Below are 18,782 nucleotides of genomic sequence, written 5' to 3'. Positions count from 1 at the left end.
GCTAATGATCACCTAATTTCTTTTGACAGCCTTTCTTCATTTGGTACTCAAGAGTTCCAACTTAATGACAGCTAATTTGCAACTCAATTTTGCTATTTCCTGAACTTTAAAATCAACAATTATTGTACATGCACTTAAAAAGTTCCTATATCTTGAAGCTGGGGGAAAAGGTCTAAGATCCAATCTTCTCCATTACAGGCTTTGACATTTTAGTCAAACAGACTTGGATCCAGGTGTATAGAAATTAAACAGAACAGTAAAATAAAAGGGCATAAACAAAGATTAGCTACAATAACCTAAAGAAGGGTTAAAATATTCTCTCCAAAGATAACATTGACATGAACTGAAATTGACATAACAAAAGGTAATGGGTGGAATCCCACTGGAGTATCACCATAAGTGAGATCTGAGGAAAGTGGAACAAATAAATAGTTGGAGCTGCAGTAGGAGGCAGAAGGTAACTGAATCAAGTAGAGACCTTGAAATTAAATTGTATTAAGTATCTCTAACAGTGGTAAGAATAGTTACAGTCATTAGCATCAATGTTATTCATTCATTAAGCTTGTTTTTGTTAATAGGTTAGGACTTTATTTCTTGGAACGTAGAATATTGAGGGGATATTTGATTGAATCATACAAAATTAGGAAGGGTACACATTGGGTAAATGTGAGCAGACTTTATCCACTAAACTGTCAATTTTTCACATTAAGAGAAACACAATGCTAATGATTACCTAAACAACAGGAATTCTGCAGATGCTGGAAATTCAAGCAACACACATCAAATTTGCTGGTGAACACAGCAGGCCAGGCAGCATCTCTAGGAAGAGGTGCAGTCGACGTTTCAGGCCGAGACCCTTCGCCAGGACTCACGACGCTGACGAAGGGTCTCGGCCTGAAACGTCGACTGCACCTCTTCCTAGAGATGCTGCCTGGCCTGCTGCGTTTAACAGCAACTTTGATGTGTGTTGCTAACGATTGCCTATATCATTTTTACAACTTTTCTTTATTTGGTGCTCAGGAGCTCAAGCTTAATGACAACTAATTTGCAACTCACTTTTGCTATTTCCTGAATTTTAGGATTTTATTCCTTGAACGCAGAAGATTGAGGGGAGATTTGATAGAGGGATACAAAATTATAAGGGGTATAGGTCACTCAAGTCACCAAAAGAACTTTACAAAATATTCAGAATGACTACCCTTTTCCCTCTTCCCTTCCTATCCACCATTCTTCCCATGCAAGTCAGCAATTCAAAGCATTGCACATAAAATGCTGCAGAAGCTCAGCCGTTCAGTCCTGAAGAAGGGTATTGGCCTGAAATGTCGACTATTTATTCATTTCCATAGACGTTACCTGACCTGCTGAGTTCCTCCAGCATTTTGTGTGCGTTGTTTTGGATTTCCAACATCTGCAGACTTTTTCATGTTTAAAGCCAGCAATTCACTTTTTTTTTGCCCAATTTAGTTTATTGCATTTGGTTGTTATGAACCTGTCTTTACACCAAAGATGTTTTTGCTTTGCATAACATCTCCAATCAGCCAACAAGAACTAAGCTTCCAGTTTCCTGTTCCTTTAATTCTTCATTCCCCTCTGATCTCTATCTTTGTACTCTTAAATTTTTTCAATGAAGTGCAATGCAAGTTTGAGGAACTTTAAAAATCATTCAAGTCATGTGGGCTTTGCAGGTTGAGGCAGCATTTAATCAGCCATTCATATTGTCCTCAAGATGGAGACCAGCTGCCTCCTTAAATACACTTGTGTACTCCCAATGCAGTTAAGAAAAGAGTTTCAGGGTACTGACCTAGTGTTGGTGAGAGAACAGTAACATATTTCCACGTCAGGATATGTGGCTTAGAGATCAAGATCCAAGTGGTGAACTTCCATGCTCTTGCTGCCCCTGTCTTCTCTAGCTGTTCAGAGATAGTGGGTTTGAAAACTGCTGACTAAGAAGTGTTGGCCACTTGCTGTAGTCCATCTTTTAGATGACACAAATTGCTAGATAGACAGACAGATTCTTTATTGATTCCAAGGGAAATTACAGTGTCACAGTAGCATTACAAGTGCACAGTAACGTGCATCAGTGCTGGAGAGTGTGAATGGTTATGGATGGGGTTCCTATCAAGTGACTCACTTTGTCCTGCAAGGGTTTGTGCTTAACTGCTGTTGAAGCTGCACTCATCTAGACAAGTGGATGATCACACTTTTAACAGGAGCCTTGCAGGAGGTGAGTTACCTGTCTCAGAATTCCTAGCCTCAAACTGCTGCTTTTAACTTAATTGAATACATAGCTACTCCAAATCAGAATCTCATCAATAGTAACTTCAAATGATGCAACGTCCGAGTAGAGATAACTAGGTATTTCTATTGTGCCAGCAATTGTGTGGTATAATATCCAGGCTTATTCTACTTGGATGTGGACTGGTTAACTATCTGAAGAATCACAATTGGTACTGAATTATTAATGATTGTCTCTACTTTTGCATATTTCTATTTTCCCAAATGGACATTACTGCTCTCAGGGCTTAACACTGAATTCAACCATTTCATGCAACCACTGCGGCAGTTGCCAAGCTTTCCAGTTCTCAAACGCAATGAAAAATCGGGAATTCGCAACGTCAACCTAATTTTCTCTCTATAGATGCTATCTGACTTCCTGGTTATTACTAGGATGTTCTTTTACTTTAAACTTCCAGTAATTATATATATTTCAGTTCCATTTTCAATTTTTTTCTCTGTCCTAATTTACACATTCTCCATTTAGATCAGTCACCATTAAAAGCTTCAAGAGCCAGCACAAGTACTAGTTATTTACTCCCTCTTTGTCTCCATCCTATCCCACACTTTCCCTATGTTCTGTCCACACTAATTACCCTTCTCTACAAAATAAAACATGATTAATTTCTAACCTTTTCTTCCTCTATTTAGGAGATAAGGATCTGAAACTATCAGGATTTTCTTTCTTTTCAGATTGTGCTTCAGCTGCTGAATAATTTCAGCATTTTCTATTTTATTCTGATGTTCAAATCTGCAGTTTGTGTTTAGACTGCAAAACTTTTACTGCGCAGGATGACAGAATTTTTTTTACAGCAGAGATACAAAAGACTGCAGAGGCTGGCAACTAGAGGGAAAAAAAAACAAACTGCTGGAGAAACTCAAATCAATTCCTTATTGCCCCCCCACCCCACCCCCCACACAGATTTTGTTCAACCTGTCAAGTTTCTCCAGTAGTTAGCTTGTTCATTTCTGCAATAATTTGCATCCTGAGTTAATTTTCAATTCTGTCATGTCTTGAACAGCAAACTGAATAAAACCTTTACAGTAAATTCATATGATAGGCATAATAAGAACAACAATTCTCCGGGTATGGAATCTGTAGCTCACAAATGTAATGAACAAAACTAAGAAATTTTAAACGTGATTTTTATCAACATACTGAAGAAATTATTCATTATAAAAGTTTGATTCTCTATTGGGTGAGTACAGCACAATTACCGATAAAGTACAATCATTTGAATTACCAATAAACATACATCTTAGGCAGTCCAAAGTTCTTTGATAACTTAGTGAAGAAATCTTGTTGTCAAATATCAACCGCAAAGGTGCCCAAGCTCGATGGTAGCTAAATGAATGGAACTGATTCCTTTGAATTCAGAAGGATAATTTGAGCAAGTTACCGTACTTTAAATTACAGGTCCACAATCCCTTATCCGAAATCCTTGGGGCCAGTTGCATTTCGGAATTCAGAATTTTTCGGATTTCAGAATCCCTCCTTATTGGTTCCTATGCACATCCTCCCGTATACTTTAAATCACCTCTAGATTACTTATAATACCTAATAAAATGTAAAAGCTATGTAAATAGTTGTTATACTGTACTGCTTAGGGAATAATGACAAGAAAAAAAATTCAATAAAACAAAAATATACAGCTTCAAACGAACCGAATCAAACACATAGTAAATGACTTATTGCAATAAATGTAGAACGTCACTGTCACTATAAAACTTCAGTAACTTGTCTTTCTGTTTCTTTAAAGCATATACAGTGGTAGTTCTGACACCATATTCTTCAGTAAGACACTGCACAGACACACCACGATCAAGCTTCTGCAATAACTCCACTTTCTGCGTTATTGATAATGATAGATGCTTCCTTCTCATTGTTACCCATAGGGGTATCTGCAGTTCTTTTTGACATTTTCACAGTGAAATTAAACAAAGTCAACAAAGAAGTCATAAGTTTGCCCGAGTCTTATCACTATGTATCTTGGCAGGTACTACGCTGAGCAAGATGTGAATGGTTGCTTTTGTAATTAAGAGTTTAAATAAGGACACCTTTCACTAGTGTCTTTAATTCAACTACAAATTCAGCACAATAAAGGGCTTAGGTAAATATTTTATACTCATGCTTATTGTAGTTTAGATTCAATCTAACCCCAGTCTGCAGATGTGCATGAAAATCAAAGTGTTCCTTCTCAGATTAATAGCAATCAAGATGATTACTATTCCAATATTACTCACTGTTATATCACTATAAATCTCATTTGTACAGAGAAATTGAAGATTTTTGTTTAATACAAGCTTCACTTTCTAGTTGGCACCAAAATAAACAGTTGAATTCAAACTACCAACTGTGCAATTGAGTTTAACGGATGGAGGATTAATCACATCTTTGCATTGCAGCTTTGCAGAATACCACCTCACATCCTTCAGCATTGCCAAACAAAAGATAAGATTACACCACTGGGTTGTTTCAGTGATCAAACAAAAAACTAGCTGAATGCATCCTTTGGACAAGTTGCAAGTTTACAAGTAAAATTAAATACATAGGCCCATATAAAATGATCACTTTGTCTTTTTTCAGCTGTGGCATCAGTAGGTTTAACAATGTGAATATGCTACATACATTGGATAATATTAAATATTTAATCACAGATTATTACTTTATTTTGCTTCCTCAACTGTCTAAACCCTTCAATTTAGAGTAGACTTGAAACTCCAATGCAGTGCCAAGGAGATACATTATATTACATTGATTAAAATCTGATTTACTTTTCTTTTGAAAATCTATTGTGTAATTCAAATTAAGCAACATTAAAACAACAGGACTTCTAAGTAAATTTCAGATTTAACTTTTCAAACTTGCAGTGGCATTAAATTATTTCATTCTGAAAACCAGCAATTTACTGCAGATAAACTTAAATATTTCAGGCATCAATGATAGTTTTAACTGCACCACTGTGCAAATAACAAGCAAAAACTCAAGTTTTAATATTCACTGATCATGCTTCATGTCCTTTAGAATTAAGATAACTGATGCTGGAGTCAGAAACTGCAATTTCAATTTTAAAAATAAACGTACAATAAATAGATGGTAGATGAGAAGGCACTAGTTCAATCTCATACTAATGCAATAAGGTTCTCTTCCTGGAGTACTTACAGTTCATCTCTTTGTCTCTGTGACAACACCATTTTGATTGTGTGAAATCAGGTCTGATTTGTACAGCAGCTGCTGCCTCCTCCACGGGAGATCCAAATTCCTTGCAAACTCCTAATTTGTTGAGTACTGCCACACAGTGGCCCTCTGCCAATCCAAAACACCTTTGCAGTAGCCAAATCCAAGAATCAAAGGGAGGCTTGGTGACATTCAACACCCAATATTCATTTCACCTGTAAATTAAATTAGAAAATTTAAATTAAACAACACATTCTGAATGACAGTGATTGTTTACCAGCCATTGCAAATTTGAATATACTTTTTAAAAAACTTCACCACCTTATTGCTGTAACTGTTTTGAAGGCAGAAATGAACGTACAATAACATGCTCCAAATATTTTCAGTAGGATTTAAGCTAATGGCAGTGACAGTTGGCCATAGAAATATCACTGATCATACTCATTGAGATATAGATGGTTACACTCCAATATACTGACATCTTTGAAACAACTGAGTACTGTATATAAATGTTACCAGAAATGGAAGTTGAAGATGTGGTTGAAGAACATTGGAGAATGGCAGTGTTTAGGTGCATGTTTACACCAAAAATTCTCAGAGTTTGCTAATAATTTTAGCAAAAAAATCATAGTTAACAGGAGCACAAATGGCAAAAAAAATCCACACTGGAAGAACGGTTCATATGTTGGTATATGCGATAATAATTAACCAATTCAAATTCAATTCTTTAAAATTTAAAGCCACCAGTTTTGACATTCTTTGAATGTATTTCCACCTGCATGAAGAGACATCTGCAACTTTTTTACAGTTGGGAGATTTAGGGTAAAGGATGCTGTAGCTTAATCAGCTGTCAAAATATTTCAGGGTCGGAATTATACCCCACAATCTCAACAACTAGTAAGGTAACTTCAGGTGCCAAAACACCAGGTATGACTGGGTAATGGAAGAGTGAATGTAGTGGTCACAGTGACTGCATGTAGGATGGGGCTATCAATTAAGGTACATCAATATTTTACAGCATTCTATAATGTTTTTTTCCCCCAAACACTGCTTTAACAAACTGCTCTTCTGTAAACATACTTATTACACAAATTTATAAACCAGTAATAAAGTTTTATTGCTTGGAAAAAAGGCTAATTCTGTCAATTTAAAATGAGGAAAATTACACACATCCAAATAAAATGAAATCATCTGCACCCAAATGAAAACCAAAGAAATAAAAATGTTTTGTTCAATATATTTCAACAGGTTAAGAGCACACTGTTGCCAACTCGAGGAAAATATGACATTCTGGAGGAAAATCCAATATAGTACACTCAGTACATTTGTGAGCTGCTGACAGATCAATATACAGTTTGAACTACCATTCACTTCGGCTCTCCCCTGTCTGAAATGTCTGAAATTCGGCCTGATCACCAGCATAAAGCGTTGATGAAATAATTTCAATATTCAGATGTAAAAGTTGACAATGACTTTGTTGAATGGCAGACCAGTTCCAAAAGTGGCAGTAAAGCCTAGTTCTGCCACGTTATTTTATAATTATCTTTACATTTTTGGTGTTATCCTTCTCAATATTGAAACTGTACAATGAGAACTTACTTTCATTCCTTTAACATGGTGTTTCTTGATCACGTTGTAAAAAAATTGCCATGCTGCTCTTTCATTTCATCTCTAGTCTGATCTCAAACTTTATATTGAGATAATTTGGAAGGTAAAATACAAGTGTACTAAGTACCAGATTTATAATGCCATCTCTATGTTAGTGAATATTCAAGCAATTCCACAATATGTATTTTAAAATAAACCATCAAATAGAAAGTATGCATAAATAAAATGTGGGGAAACAGAACTTGAACAGCAAGCAACCCAGAGAAATTCAGCACCAACGTCAAACTGACCCCCTTAACTGAAATTCTTCAAATTTTACTCATTCTATTCTGAAATCAGTCTATCAGATTCTCACCCTGTGCACTTGGCTGCTAAAATCTACCTTCCTTTTCAACAACGAATCAACAATCACTCCATGTCCCTACATAGTTGGTAAAATCTGAAACTTTTGGCTTTTATCAAATCAGAGCAATTAAAAAATATATATTGCTGTAAAATATAACTATTAACAAACATTCTTCAGCAAATTAATTGGATCAGCAAATCAACACTGCTCAGGAATCAACTTGTTCAGGATACAGAATGTCTCGAGGTGACAAACACTTGGCTAATGTACTACACACAAATGCGCACTTGCAATATCAAATTTGAAAAGTCTAACACATACATACATTTATTCTTACAAATGGAAGAACTAATTTCCTCTCTCTCTCTCTCTCTCCACATTTAGTAATTAATCTTTCAAATCAGTCTTGTGCTTTTGATGTCATTCATTATAATACTGTTGAGTTGTGGTTACCATAGAAAGAATTTTGTGCATTTTCTTACAAAAATCAAATTGATGCCTGTAAAAACAGAACCTGTTCAATACCCAGGGATGCATATAGAACTCCAAAAAATATGATTCCCATCTTCACATATGGCCTAGCAACACAATTGCTTAACTACAATTAAAGAGAACAAAGAAAAGATGTCACAGGCTAACAAAGTTGGGCAGATCACAGCAGGCAGGCATCACCATATTTTCAGGATAACTAAAGGTGAGCAACTGCAATACTGCCCGTCCACACGCTGACACTAAATGATCATTTAAGATCAACATCTTAACATTAACATTGCAATTTCAACTCTGACTACCACAAATCAGCTGTGTTCATCATTGAGTACTAATGACACAATTAAACAACTTGATCTCTGCATTGATACTAGATGAAAAGGTCAGAAAAACATTCTCACTAGGAGCAGGTCCCTTGAGTCTGCTCCACCATTTAATAAGCTCATGGTTTATCTAGTTAAAACCATAACTCCATATTTCTGCCCAGCACCAGTGATTTTTCAGCCCTCTTAGTAAAAATCTATTTATCTCTGTCTTAAAAGTAAAGGTAGCAACATCTGAGGGACGTAATTCCAAAAGCTCAAGATCCTTAAGAGAAACTGTACCTCAACTATGCAATATATGGATTGATAATATATGGAAGTGGCTGCACAAGTAGATAGGATGGTAAAGGTATCTAAACTTGCCTTTACTAATTAGGGCACTGAGTAAGTACAAGAGTAAGGGAGTAATGTGGCAGCTATATAAAACTTTGGTTAAGGCATAATTGGAATAATGTATGCAACTGGTCACCACTTTACAGGAAGGATGTGTGAGTTTTGCAGAGGCTGTAGAAGAGTTTTATCAGGATACTGCCTGGATTAGTTGGACAAACTCTATTTACTCTGGAGCATCAGAAGCTGAGGAGCAACCTGGTAAAAGTATATACAATTGTAAGGGTCACAGATTGTGTATACAGTTGAGAGTCTTTTTTCCCAGGTTAGAAATGTCAAATACTACTTTAAGGTGAAAGGGGGACAGTTTAAAGATGATCTTTGAGAAGTGGTAAGTGCATGAAATGCTTGGGGAAATTGTGGAATCAGATATGATAGCAACATTTAACGGGTAGGAATGAGAGGGATTACAGACCACATGCAGACACATAGTATTAATTTAAATTAGCACTGTGGTCAGCCACAGACATTACAGGCGAAAGAGCCTGTTTCTGTGTTGTAGCCAGCATCAACCTAAATGGGTAATCCATTATTCTTAACCATGGTCTGGATACGCTGACAAGAGGAAAGAAATTAATAACAAGGTCCTTCAGAATTATACAATTACATCAAGGTGCTCCTCATTTTTCTAAATAAACTGCAGCAGATAAAGGTGCAACCTGGCTTATCTTTCCCAAAAATATCATCCCTCTAATAAGCTAGTAAGTCTTTAAACTGCTTCCACTGCATTTACATACTTTGAGACTAATACTGTACACATTACTCCAGATGGTCTTATCAGTGGCCTATGACTGGAACATGGCCAATTTTATATTCAATTCCCATTGCAATTAAGAATATTGACATTAGCTTTCCTAATTATCTCATGCCTCTGCTTACTAGCCTTTCATGCATTAGGACAAAGATCATATTAATAGTTCACTTTATTATTTTTCTTGCCAAAATGGACAATTTCACATTTTCCTCTACATTATGCAACATTTGCTAGATATCTCCCCTCCCTCTTAACTCACCCATGTAACTCTAAATCTTCCTCCAATCATGTGCATGACATTCTTACTTTTTATTATTATATTTAGCAATGATACCTTCATCTGATTCACACAAATTGTAAAAAATTTAGCTCTGAGTACTGATCTTAGTGGCACACCATTTCTCATATGTTGCCAAGCTGAGATCGATTTTTACTTACATGTACTCAGTTTTTTATTGGAAGTCAGTCTTTGATCTTTGCTACCCTTTGCACCATGAATATGTATCTTCTGCAATAAACAGTTGTATATTATCAAATCACAACTTGTTGTTCTTCCACAAACCCTAATAAATTGGTCAAATATACTTCCTTTTCAAAAAATATCACACACTCTGCCTGGTTACCTTATTTTTTTCCCCTGTAAAAACAATCAGCAATGGTTTCCATTGATAGAAGGTAAGCTAGCAGTCCCGGTGAAGGGGCTTGGCTCAAAACATTGACTGTTTATTCCTCTCCATAGCCGTGGGTCTTACTTCTATGGAGGGCAGCAATAGCAAATTTAGATAAAATACTGAAGAGCAAAGACACAACATTGTCTACAAAGATCCGTACAGTCAAGTCTATGGTATTTCCAGTTTTGTGATGTATGGTTGTGAGAGTTGGACAGTAAGGCAGAATATAAAAGAATCAATGCCCTTGAACTTGGATGCTGGAAGAAAGTGTTAAGAGTTCATTGGACAGCAAGAAGATTCAACAAGTCAATACTTGAAGAAATACAGTCAGACTGCTCACTAGGAGGCTTGATTATGAGACAAAAGCTCAAATATTTTGGCCATATTATGAGAAGACAAGATTCCTTGGAGAAGACTCATGTTAGGTAAAACAGAAGGTAAAAGGAGGAAAGGACGACGGAGGCTACGATGGATAAATAAGACAATGTATATGACCTTGGGGGATCTTAGAGAGGCAGTTTCCAACAAGAAGGCTTGGTGTGCAGGAGTCCATGAGGTCACGAAGAGTCGGACTCGACTTAAAGACTGAACAACAAGCTCCTTGCTTTCTACATTTTGGGGAAAAGAAAGAATTCTATATTCTAATCTAATGGAAACTTCTCCAAATCTAGCAAAAGCATCAAGTATCTCAGTAACCATTTGCTTTAAGACACTATGGTCAGGTCCACTAGACCACAGGGATCGCCAGGAGTTTGAACCAATTCTTAACTCCTTACAGTCAACGGTTCCCATGCAATTTCTAGTACCTTACTCAAAAAATCAAGTTAAAAGTCATGGTTTTATTTGCCAGCTAATGTGAATAAGACTCAAGAAAATCAGAAATGCTTCATTGACTTTTCCCACTTTTACCCAGATATTTATATACCAATGATGCCACAACTGAGATTAGAGAACATATGAGAATTTGAAATCCAAGTTGCTATAGATTATGAAAATATCTGATTTTTTTTTTACTTTTTCCAAAACGTACAAATATAGAAAGAGCCAGAATTTAAATTCAAAGCACCATCAGATACTCAATGTCAGAGCTCAAACTGCTTTGTTTCAAAAACATATTTTATTTGTAAAACTGGCAATAGTGCGTAGTACTCACATGTTGTCACTTACGATGCATGCCACATTCAACTGCATAATTTATACTTCATTAGCATGACATCAATTTTTTCCCCAAAAAATATTACTTAAGGAAAACTTTAAGGTTTTATACAGATCTTGCACTTCAGTGTGCAATGTAGGAGGGCTTTATTCTTTTCCCATATAGCCTTTGCAGTCGCTGCAGCGAGCTACAGTGTACCCTTTCTTATGTAACCGTACAACTGTAGAAATGTTGGTCTGCAATACCCAGTCACAGATAGAACCTAATTCTGGAATTGTAACAAGCTTCAGAACAAAGGATAGTTTCATCATTGCTCATCTTCTAGCAGTAATTGCTGTACCCTTCGTGACATCCATAGCAACAGCCCGTACAACACGAAATACCATGATGTGTAGCTATTTGGCATGAATCTAGACAGTTGCATTTCTTTCCAAAACCTTCTTGGCAAATGCACACTACTGAACTAGACTCATTGCTACCAAAATCACCTCAGAGGCACTGTGCGGTAGCACTGAGCTCTGCCTGGGTAGGAGGAATCTGAAAAGCAGGGTACTTCATTAGACAAGTCAAAGTAGGTCTTGGTGTTTTCAAACTACAGCTGATGCAGCATTTGCCAAGTCCTGGAGAAGTCACAGACCAGATTAACAAAAATCATACCAAGGATGAAAAACTTAATTTATAAGATTGCATGGACCTGGCTTAAATTGCAACATTTACAGATTAAGGATGATTACACTGAGGTGTTTATGATTTAATGTTAAAGCTGTGAAACAAATTCCTCTAATGAAGTGCAGAACAAGTTGCCACAACCCTAATGTCAGAACTAAGCCATTTAGGAGCCAAGTCAGCAAATATGGAAAGTAATATAAGATGCATTGAGATAAAATGACTGAGTGTACTTTCTGCAGATTATATATTGATTTGTATGGTGAAATATCTATACCACAGGTAAGTGGACAAGGTAAGTCAACTTTAAACAGAAGTGCTTCTCTACTAGTTAAAATACAAAAACAATCCCAAAGAATGTTTAGTGAAATAAGAACACCATTTGGTTACTAGAACAATGAACATTCAATGTCTTCACAACGTCTGTTTCAGATTTTTGAAATCCTAATGCAGGTTTCCCCTGCCATCCGAAGGTAGAGCGTTCCTATGAAACGGTTCGTAAGCCGAAATGTCTTAAAGCGAAGAAGCAATTACCATTTATTTATATGGGAAAATTTTGTGAGCGTTCGCAGACCCAAAAGTAACCTACCAAATCATGCCAAATAACACATCAAACCTAAAATAACAGAAACATACAGTAAAAGCAGGAATGATATGATAAATACACAGCCTATATAAAGTAGAGATACTTTTCCACAATCATTACTGAACTGTTCTCCGTAGCGAAAATCTCACGCAAGCGCCGTCGGCAGAAAATCTCACGCAAGTGCTGTTGGCAAGAACACTCTCTCCAGTAACCTTTAAGCTATGAAGCTACCAAATCATACCAAATAACACCTAAAAATACACAGCCTATATAAAGTAGAAATAATGTATGTACAGTGTAGTATCACTTACCCAAATCGGGACAGCGCCGAGCAGACTGATGATGGTGTGCTAGACTGAGTCGTCACAGGCTGGGTGGTGCAGTGGCCCCCACCTTCCGGGCCACCAACCGTTACCGATCCGCGAAGCGTGCAGGAATGCAGCAGTAGCCAGGAGGCACACAGCACATCTTTAAGAAAAAAGTCGAAATAAACATGCTAATTAATTAGGTGCTGCCCGACACATAATTGTCGGCCCAGATCAGTGCCGATTGCATCACTTCTGATCTGGGCCGACAATTACGTGTCGGGCAACACCTAATTAATTAGCATGTTTATTTCGGCTTTTTTCTTAAAGATGTGCTGTGTGCCTCTGAGCTACTGCTACATTCTCCGCGAATCAGTATCTGTCCGTGGTCAGGGGTTTGGGGTGGTGGAACACTGGGGTGTCAACTGTTTCCATTAGAGCAGGCAGCTCATCTTCTCCTATGACTGACCGCCTCGATGTCGAAGGTCGAGGTTCGTCGTCTGCTGTGGCTGATGTGGAAGGCTTGCTTGATTGCTGAGCCTCGCGCATTTTTCTATCATACAGTTCTTTGTAAGCACTCAAACCATCCTGCAAATATCCCCTAAACCGACGTACCATTTCAAAATTAAAGTCGTACTTTATCATTGCAGCGAAAATCTCACGCAGTTGCTTCACGTTCAGTTCCTGGACGACTTCACTTTTGGTCCGTTCACCACTGCATTCGGTTTCGATTGTTATCCTTTCCTCTTACAATTGCATCAGCTCTTCATCTATCAGTTCTTGGTCATGGGATGCCAAAACCTCTTCAACATCATCTTCATCAGCTTCCACAAGCCAAACTCACGTTGTCCTTACTTCATTCACCACGATTGAAACACTTAATTATGTCTAGTTTTACGCTAAGTGTAACACCCTTACGAGCTCTTTTAGGCTTTTCCGACACCTTAGAACTCATCTTGCAAACGACTGCTCACAGGCACGTGTTTAAGCAATGCCGGCAAGAATGTAGTTCCGAATCCGGGGGAGAGCAGCTGCTCGGGGCGCGTGCTGATTTTTTTGTGCGCTGATTTTTTTCGTAACAGTGAAAACACCTTCTGAAAGCGAAAACAGGGTACTAATGTAGGTCTTTCGTAACAGTGAAGTTTTGTAAAGCGAACGTTCGAAAAGCAGGGGACACCTGTATATAACATATTTTGCAAAGACTAAATGACATTAATATGGTACCTTTAACAATAACCAGACTGCAATACTGACAATGCTTGAAATCCTTTGTTGTGTAGAAAAATGCAGGAGTTAACCTGCACAAGATTCCACAACCAATGACATAATAACCAAATAATTGTTACATTTGTATCCACAAGAGAAGACTGTATTGGTTAAGACCTTCTAGAAATAGCACTTCAAGCATGACACTTCCTCAATACTGCACTGAACTGAACTCTCAGGCAACATTATATGCTCATGTCTCAGGAGTGAGATGGGAATACACAACCTTCTAACCTAGTAGATAATTGTTGATCTATAATGAGTATCTTTACTATCCAAATTAGTACTGAAAATATACCAAAATAAGCTAAATCAAAATAAATAATTCTGGAAAATTTCTCTAAAAGGTTCCAGGGAATTACAGATCCCACAAGTGTCCTGCTAATGAGAATTTGCAATCATTTAAGCCACCAGTTTAAGCTTCTACAACTCTACGTAGAACAATCTTACATATGGAGTGCTCTTGGACACAAATCTTTCATTTTCCTATCAAGCCAAATTCGACACTTCCATACAACCAATACTGCATATTTAACATTTAAAATATTTCTGTTAAATCTTTAAAGCTTACCCTGAATTAAAAATCCCTGTTCTCAAGACCAATAATGTAACCGACAGCAATTAAAAAAGGGATGATTTTTGTAATCCTTTAAAATGATTACAATGTGTGTGGCTCTCCACCACACATCTCCATCACAATCAAATCAAGGACTTATTATTTCAAGATCTGCATGTCACTGGCAAAATGTGGTCTAATTAAGGTTTTCTACCTGAATATTATACGTGTTTTAACTTCATCCAAGTCTACTTCCTGAATGCTTATAAGAGCCCTGCATCACCACCACTTAGCTCCTTTATTCCATCTGATTAGCTTTTAATTTTATTCCAAGTTTGGTCTGTATATGCTTGGCACTGATGGCACTTGTGCACAATGTTGCATTTGTCAACATGAAAAAAAAGACTTCTGCCAAATATAAATACATTCTTCCATTGTACCAAAATCAAACTGCAAACCAATTTTGAAACTGTGCCCCGATTACATGTCCTAATCTCTTGTCATTCACAAATCTTTATCTGGATAATGAAAATGGATCCAAGAGCAGCAGTCCCAACCTAGGTCCCCACCTGACTCTACAAATTTATTAGTAGACAATCATCTAATAATAGGACCTACTTTTATTTGTTACCTGATGAAGACTGGCACACACAAGAGCAAAATCTAGGACAAAACTACCAGCATTGTATGGTTTCAGTTTGGGGAAGAAGGTGAATCGCAGAAAGCTGAGCAATTTTATGTTTTGCAATAAATCATTTAACTTCCAATTACAGAACTAAAAACACTTTAAATATGAAAACCCACAGTAAGCAAACAACTTGAAATACAAAATCTTGCATGAATAAAAAATCCAGAGACATTATCTTCAGATGCAAGGTCACTATCTCAGTTCAAGATTTAGAACTGACTTTTGGTAAGGCATCCATTTTTATGCTGACCTTCAAATCCAATATTCTTGACATCAAATTGCTTCGATTTTAGTTCCTCCCTCATCCAAAACCATACTACTATAACTGTCACCCATGCTTTTGTCAGTTACAGGATGAACTGTTCAGAATCAAAATTATCATTGACATACATAATGAAACTTGTTTTGTGGCAGCAATACAGAGCAAAACATAAAAATTCCTATGACATACAATCAATAAATAATAACTATATAATTAAATAGTGTGAAAGTTTAAAATAAACTACTATAAAAAAGTGCTTTATAATAGAATCAGAATCAGGTTTATTATCACCGGCATGTGACGTGAAATTTGTTAACTTAGCAGCAGTTCAATGCAATACATAATCTAGAAGAGAGAAAAAATAAATAAAATAAAACATAATAATAAACAGATCAATTACATATATTGAATAATTATTAAAAATGTGCAAAAACAGAAATACTGTATATTAAAAAAGTGAAGTAGTATCCAAAGCTTCAAAGTCCATTCAGGAAACGGATGGCAAAGGGGAAGAAGCTGTGCCTGAATCACTGAGTGTGTGCCTTCAGGCTTCTGTATTTCCTACCTAATGGTTAACAGTGAGAAAAGGGAATGCCCTGGGTGCTGGAGATCCTTAATAATGGACGCTGCCTTTCTGAGACACCGCTCCCTAAAGATGTCCTGGGTACTTTGTAGGCTAGTGCCCAAGATGGAGCTGACTAGATTTACAACCTTCTGCAGCTTCTTTCGGTCCTGTGCAGTAGCCCCTCTATACCAGACAGTGATGCAGCCTGGTCAGAATGCTCTCCATGATCAACTATAGAAGTTTTTGAGTGTATTTGTTGACATGCCAAATTGCTTCAAACTCCTCAAAGTATAGCCGCTGTCTTGCCTTCTTGATGACTACATCAATGTGTTGGGACCAGGTTAGATCCTCAGAGATCTTGACTCCCAGGAACTTGAAGCTGCTCACTCTCTTCACTTCTGATCCTTCTATGAGGATTGGTATGTGTTCCTTGTCTTACCCTTCCCGAAGTCCACAATCAGCTCCTTTGTCTTACTGACGTGATAAAGTTTAAGGGAATAGGGGATTCTTAGATCCCTGTAAACAATGAATTAAGTATGTGACTGCAGTGTGTTTGAATAATGTCTCACAGCTGCCTTCTTTGGAGCAAGATGATTAAAGTTTGCCCAGATCCACATAGATGTCTCTGGGTTTTTCACACCTTTTGATTTTGACAAAAAGCAGTATATGATGGAAATTAGACAGAACATTCCTTTCTTAATTAAAGCACAAATTTGACAGATGTTCTTATCTTTGTAATTAAGTTGTGGCTCCAGCAAACCAGGTAGGACATTCCCTTTTCAGTTAAGGTGGCTGGAGTGTCTAACAAATTGATTGTACTTTTGTAGTTATCAAACTGATTGTTCTCTGTATCAATAGTCCATTGACTTGACCGGAATGGTTATCAAACTGATTGTTGCTCTGTATCGGTGGCCTTATAACTTCTGACAATTCTGACATCGGGCAGTGAACATGTAGAACCACCGGGGAGATGAGAAAAGGTCTCTCCCTGATGTCGGGTCTAAGTTCACTCACCAGCTGAGCTCGAAGAAATAAACGGGTGAAAATTTAAGTAACGATCTTTTTGTGCTGTCGTTATTTGATCCAGCAAAGTTGCATTTACAGACGTTGAGTACCAGGTTGTTGCTGCGGCACCATTCCACTAGTTGACGTATCTCACTCCTGTATGCCCTCTCGTCACCAGCTGAGATTCTACCAACAATGGTTATCATCAGCAAATTTGTAGATGGTACTTCAGCTATGCCTAGCCACACAGTCATGTGTATACAGAGAGTAAAACAGTGGGCTAAGCACACACCCCTGAGGTGCGCCAGTGTTGACTGTCAGCTAAGAGGATATGTTATCATTAATCCGCACAGACTGTGGTCTTCCGGTTAGGAAGTCAAGGATCCAATTACAGAGGGAAGTACAGAGGCCCAGGTTCTGCAACTTCTCAATCAGGATTGTGGGAATAAGGTACCAGTGACCCCTGTTTCCATCCAGGGGGTCAGTGTGGACATGGTGGAGGGTTACAAATACCTGGGGATACGAATTGACAATAAACTGAACTGGTCAAAGAACACTGAGGCTGTCTACAAGAAGGGTCAGAGTCGTCTCTACTTCCTGAGGAGACTGAGGTCCTTTAACATCTGTCGGACGATGCTGAGGATGTTCTACGAGTCTGTGGTGGCCAGTGCGATCATGTTTGCTGTTGTGTGCTGGGGCAGCAGGCTGAGGGTAGCAGACACCAACAGAATCAACAAACTCATTCGTAAGGCCAGTGATGTTGTGGGGATGGAACTGGACTCTAACGGTGGTGTCCGAAAAGATGCTTTCTAAGTTGCATGCCATCTTGGTCCATGTCTCTCATCCACTACATAATGTACTGGGTGGGCACATGAGTACATTCAGCCAGAGACTCATTCCTCCAAGATGTAGCATAGAGCGTCATAGGAAGTCATTCCTGCCTGTGGCCATCAAACTTTACAACTCCTCCCTTGGAGGGTCAGACACCCTGTGCCGATAGGCTGGTCCTGGACTTATTTCATAATTTACTGGCATAATTTACATATTACTATTTAACAACTTATGGTTCTATTACTATTTATTATTTATGGTGCAACTGTAAAGAAAACCAATTTCCCCCTGGGATTAATAAAGTATGACTATGACTATGGAATGATGGTATTAAATGCTGAGCTACAGTCAATGAACAGCATCCTGACGTAGGTGTTTGTGTTGTCTAGATGGTCTAAAGCAGGGGTGCCCAACTTTTTTTGCACTGCAGATGGGTTTAATATTGACAATATTTTAGCGGATCAGCCGACGGGGGCGGGCGGGGGGGAGGGGCGGGCTGTTCAAGTAGGGTTGCCAACTTTCTCATTCCCAAATAAGGGACAAAAGTAGCAGTCAAATACGGGACACTTGTGTTTACCTCAAGAAAGACTACCAGGACCATGTAGCCTTGCACAGGCACCTGTGTGCGCATGTGTGATGTGCCGATTTTTTTTCTCTACAAATCGGTTTTGGCTTAATCTTCCCGATGCTGTTAAGTGAAACTACACTGTACATACATTATTTCTACTTTATATAGGCTGTGTATTTATCATGTCATTCCTGCTTTTACTATATGTTAGTGTTATTTTAGGTTTTATGTGTCATTTGGTATGATTTCGTAGGTTATTTCAAGTTCAACAGTGCGTGACAGGGAATGAGGAAAG

General features: G+C 37.8%; 1 protein-coding gene across 2 annotated transcripts in view; it reads right to left on the bottom strand.

Annotated features, from left to right (window-relative positions):
• Positions 1-18,782, bottom strand: part of LOC140187913 (lissencephaly-1 homolog) — a 93,944-nt gene that overhangs the window by 62,259 nt on the left and 12,903 nt on the right. Inside the window, exon 2 of one of the 2 annotated variants that reach the window (XM_072243773.1) lies at positions 5,438-5,667. In XM_072243773.1, coding sequence (XP_072099874.1) covers positions 5,438-5,469 — 32 coding nt within the window. In that variant the 5' untranslated portion in view covers positions 5,470-5,667. Of the gene's footprint in view, positions 1-3,679; positions 3,790-5,437; positions 5,668-18,782 lie in introns of those variants that run through there. The other variant, XM_072243772.1, reaches the window with a different exon arrangement.

Source organism: Mobula birostris, chromosome 25 (genome assembly GCF_030028105.1).
Source record: "Mobula birostris isolate sMobBir1 chromosome 25, sMobBir1.hap1, whole genome shotgun sequence".
Classification (NCBI taxonomy): Eukaryota; Metazoa; Chordata; class Chondrichthyes; order Myliobatiformes; family Myliobatidae; genus Mobula; species Mobula birostris.
Note: the sequence above shows the minus strand (reverse complement) of the source record. Positions and strands in the feature narration are given on the sequence as shown.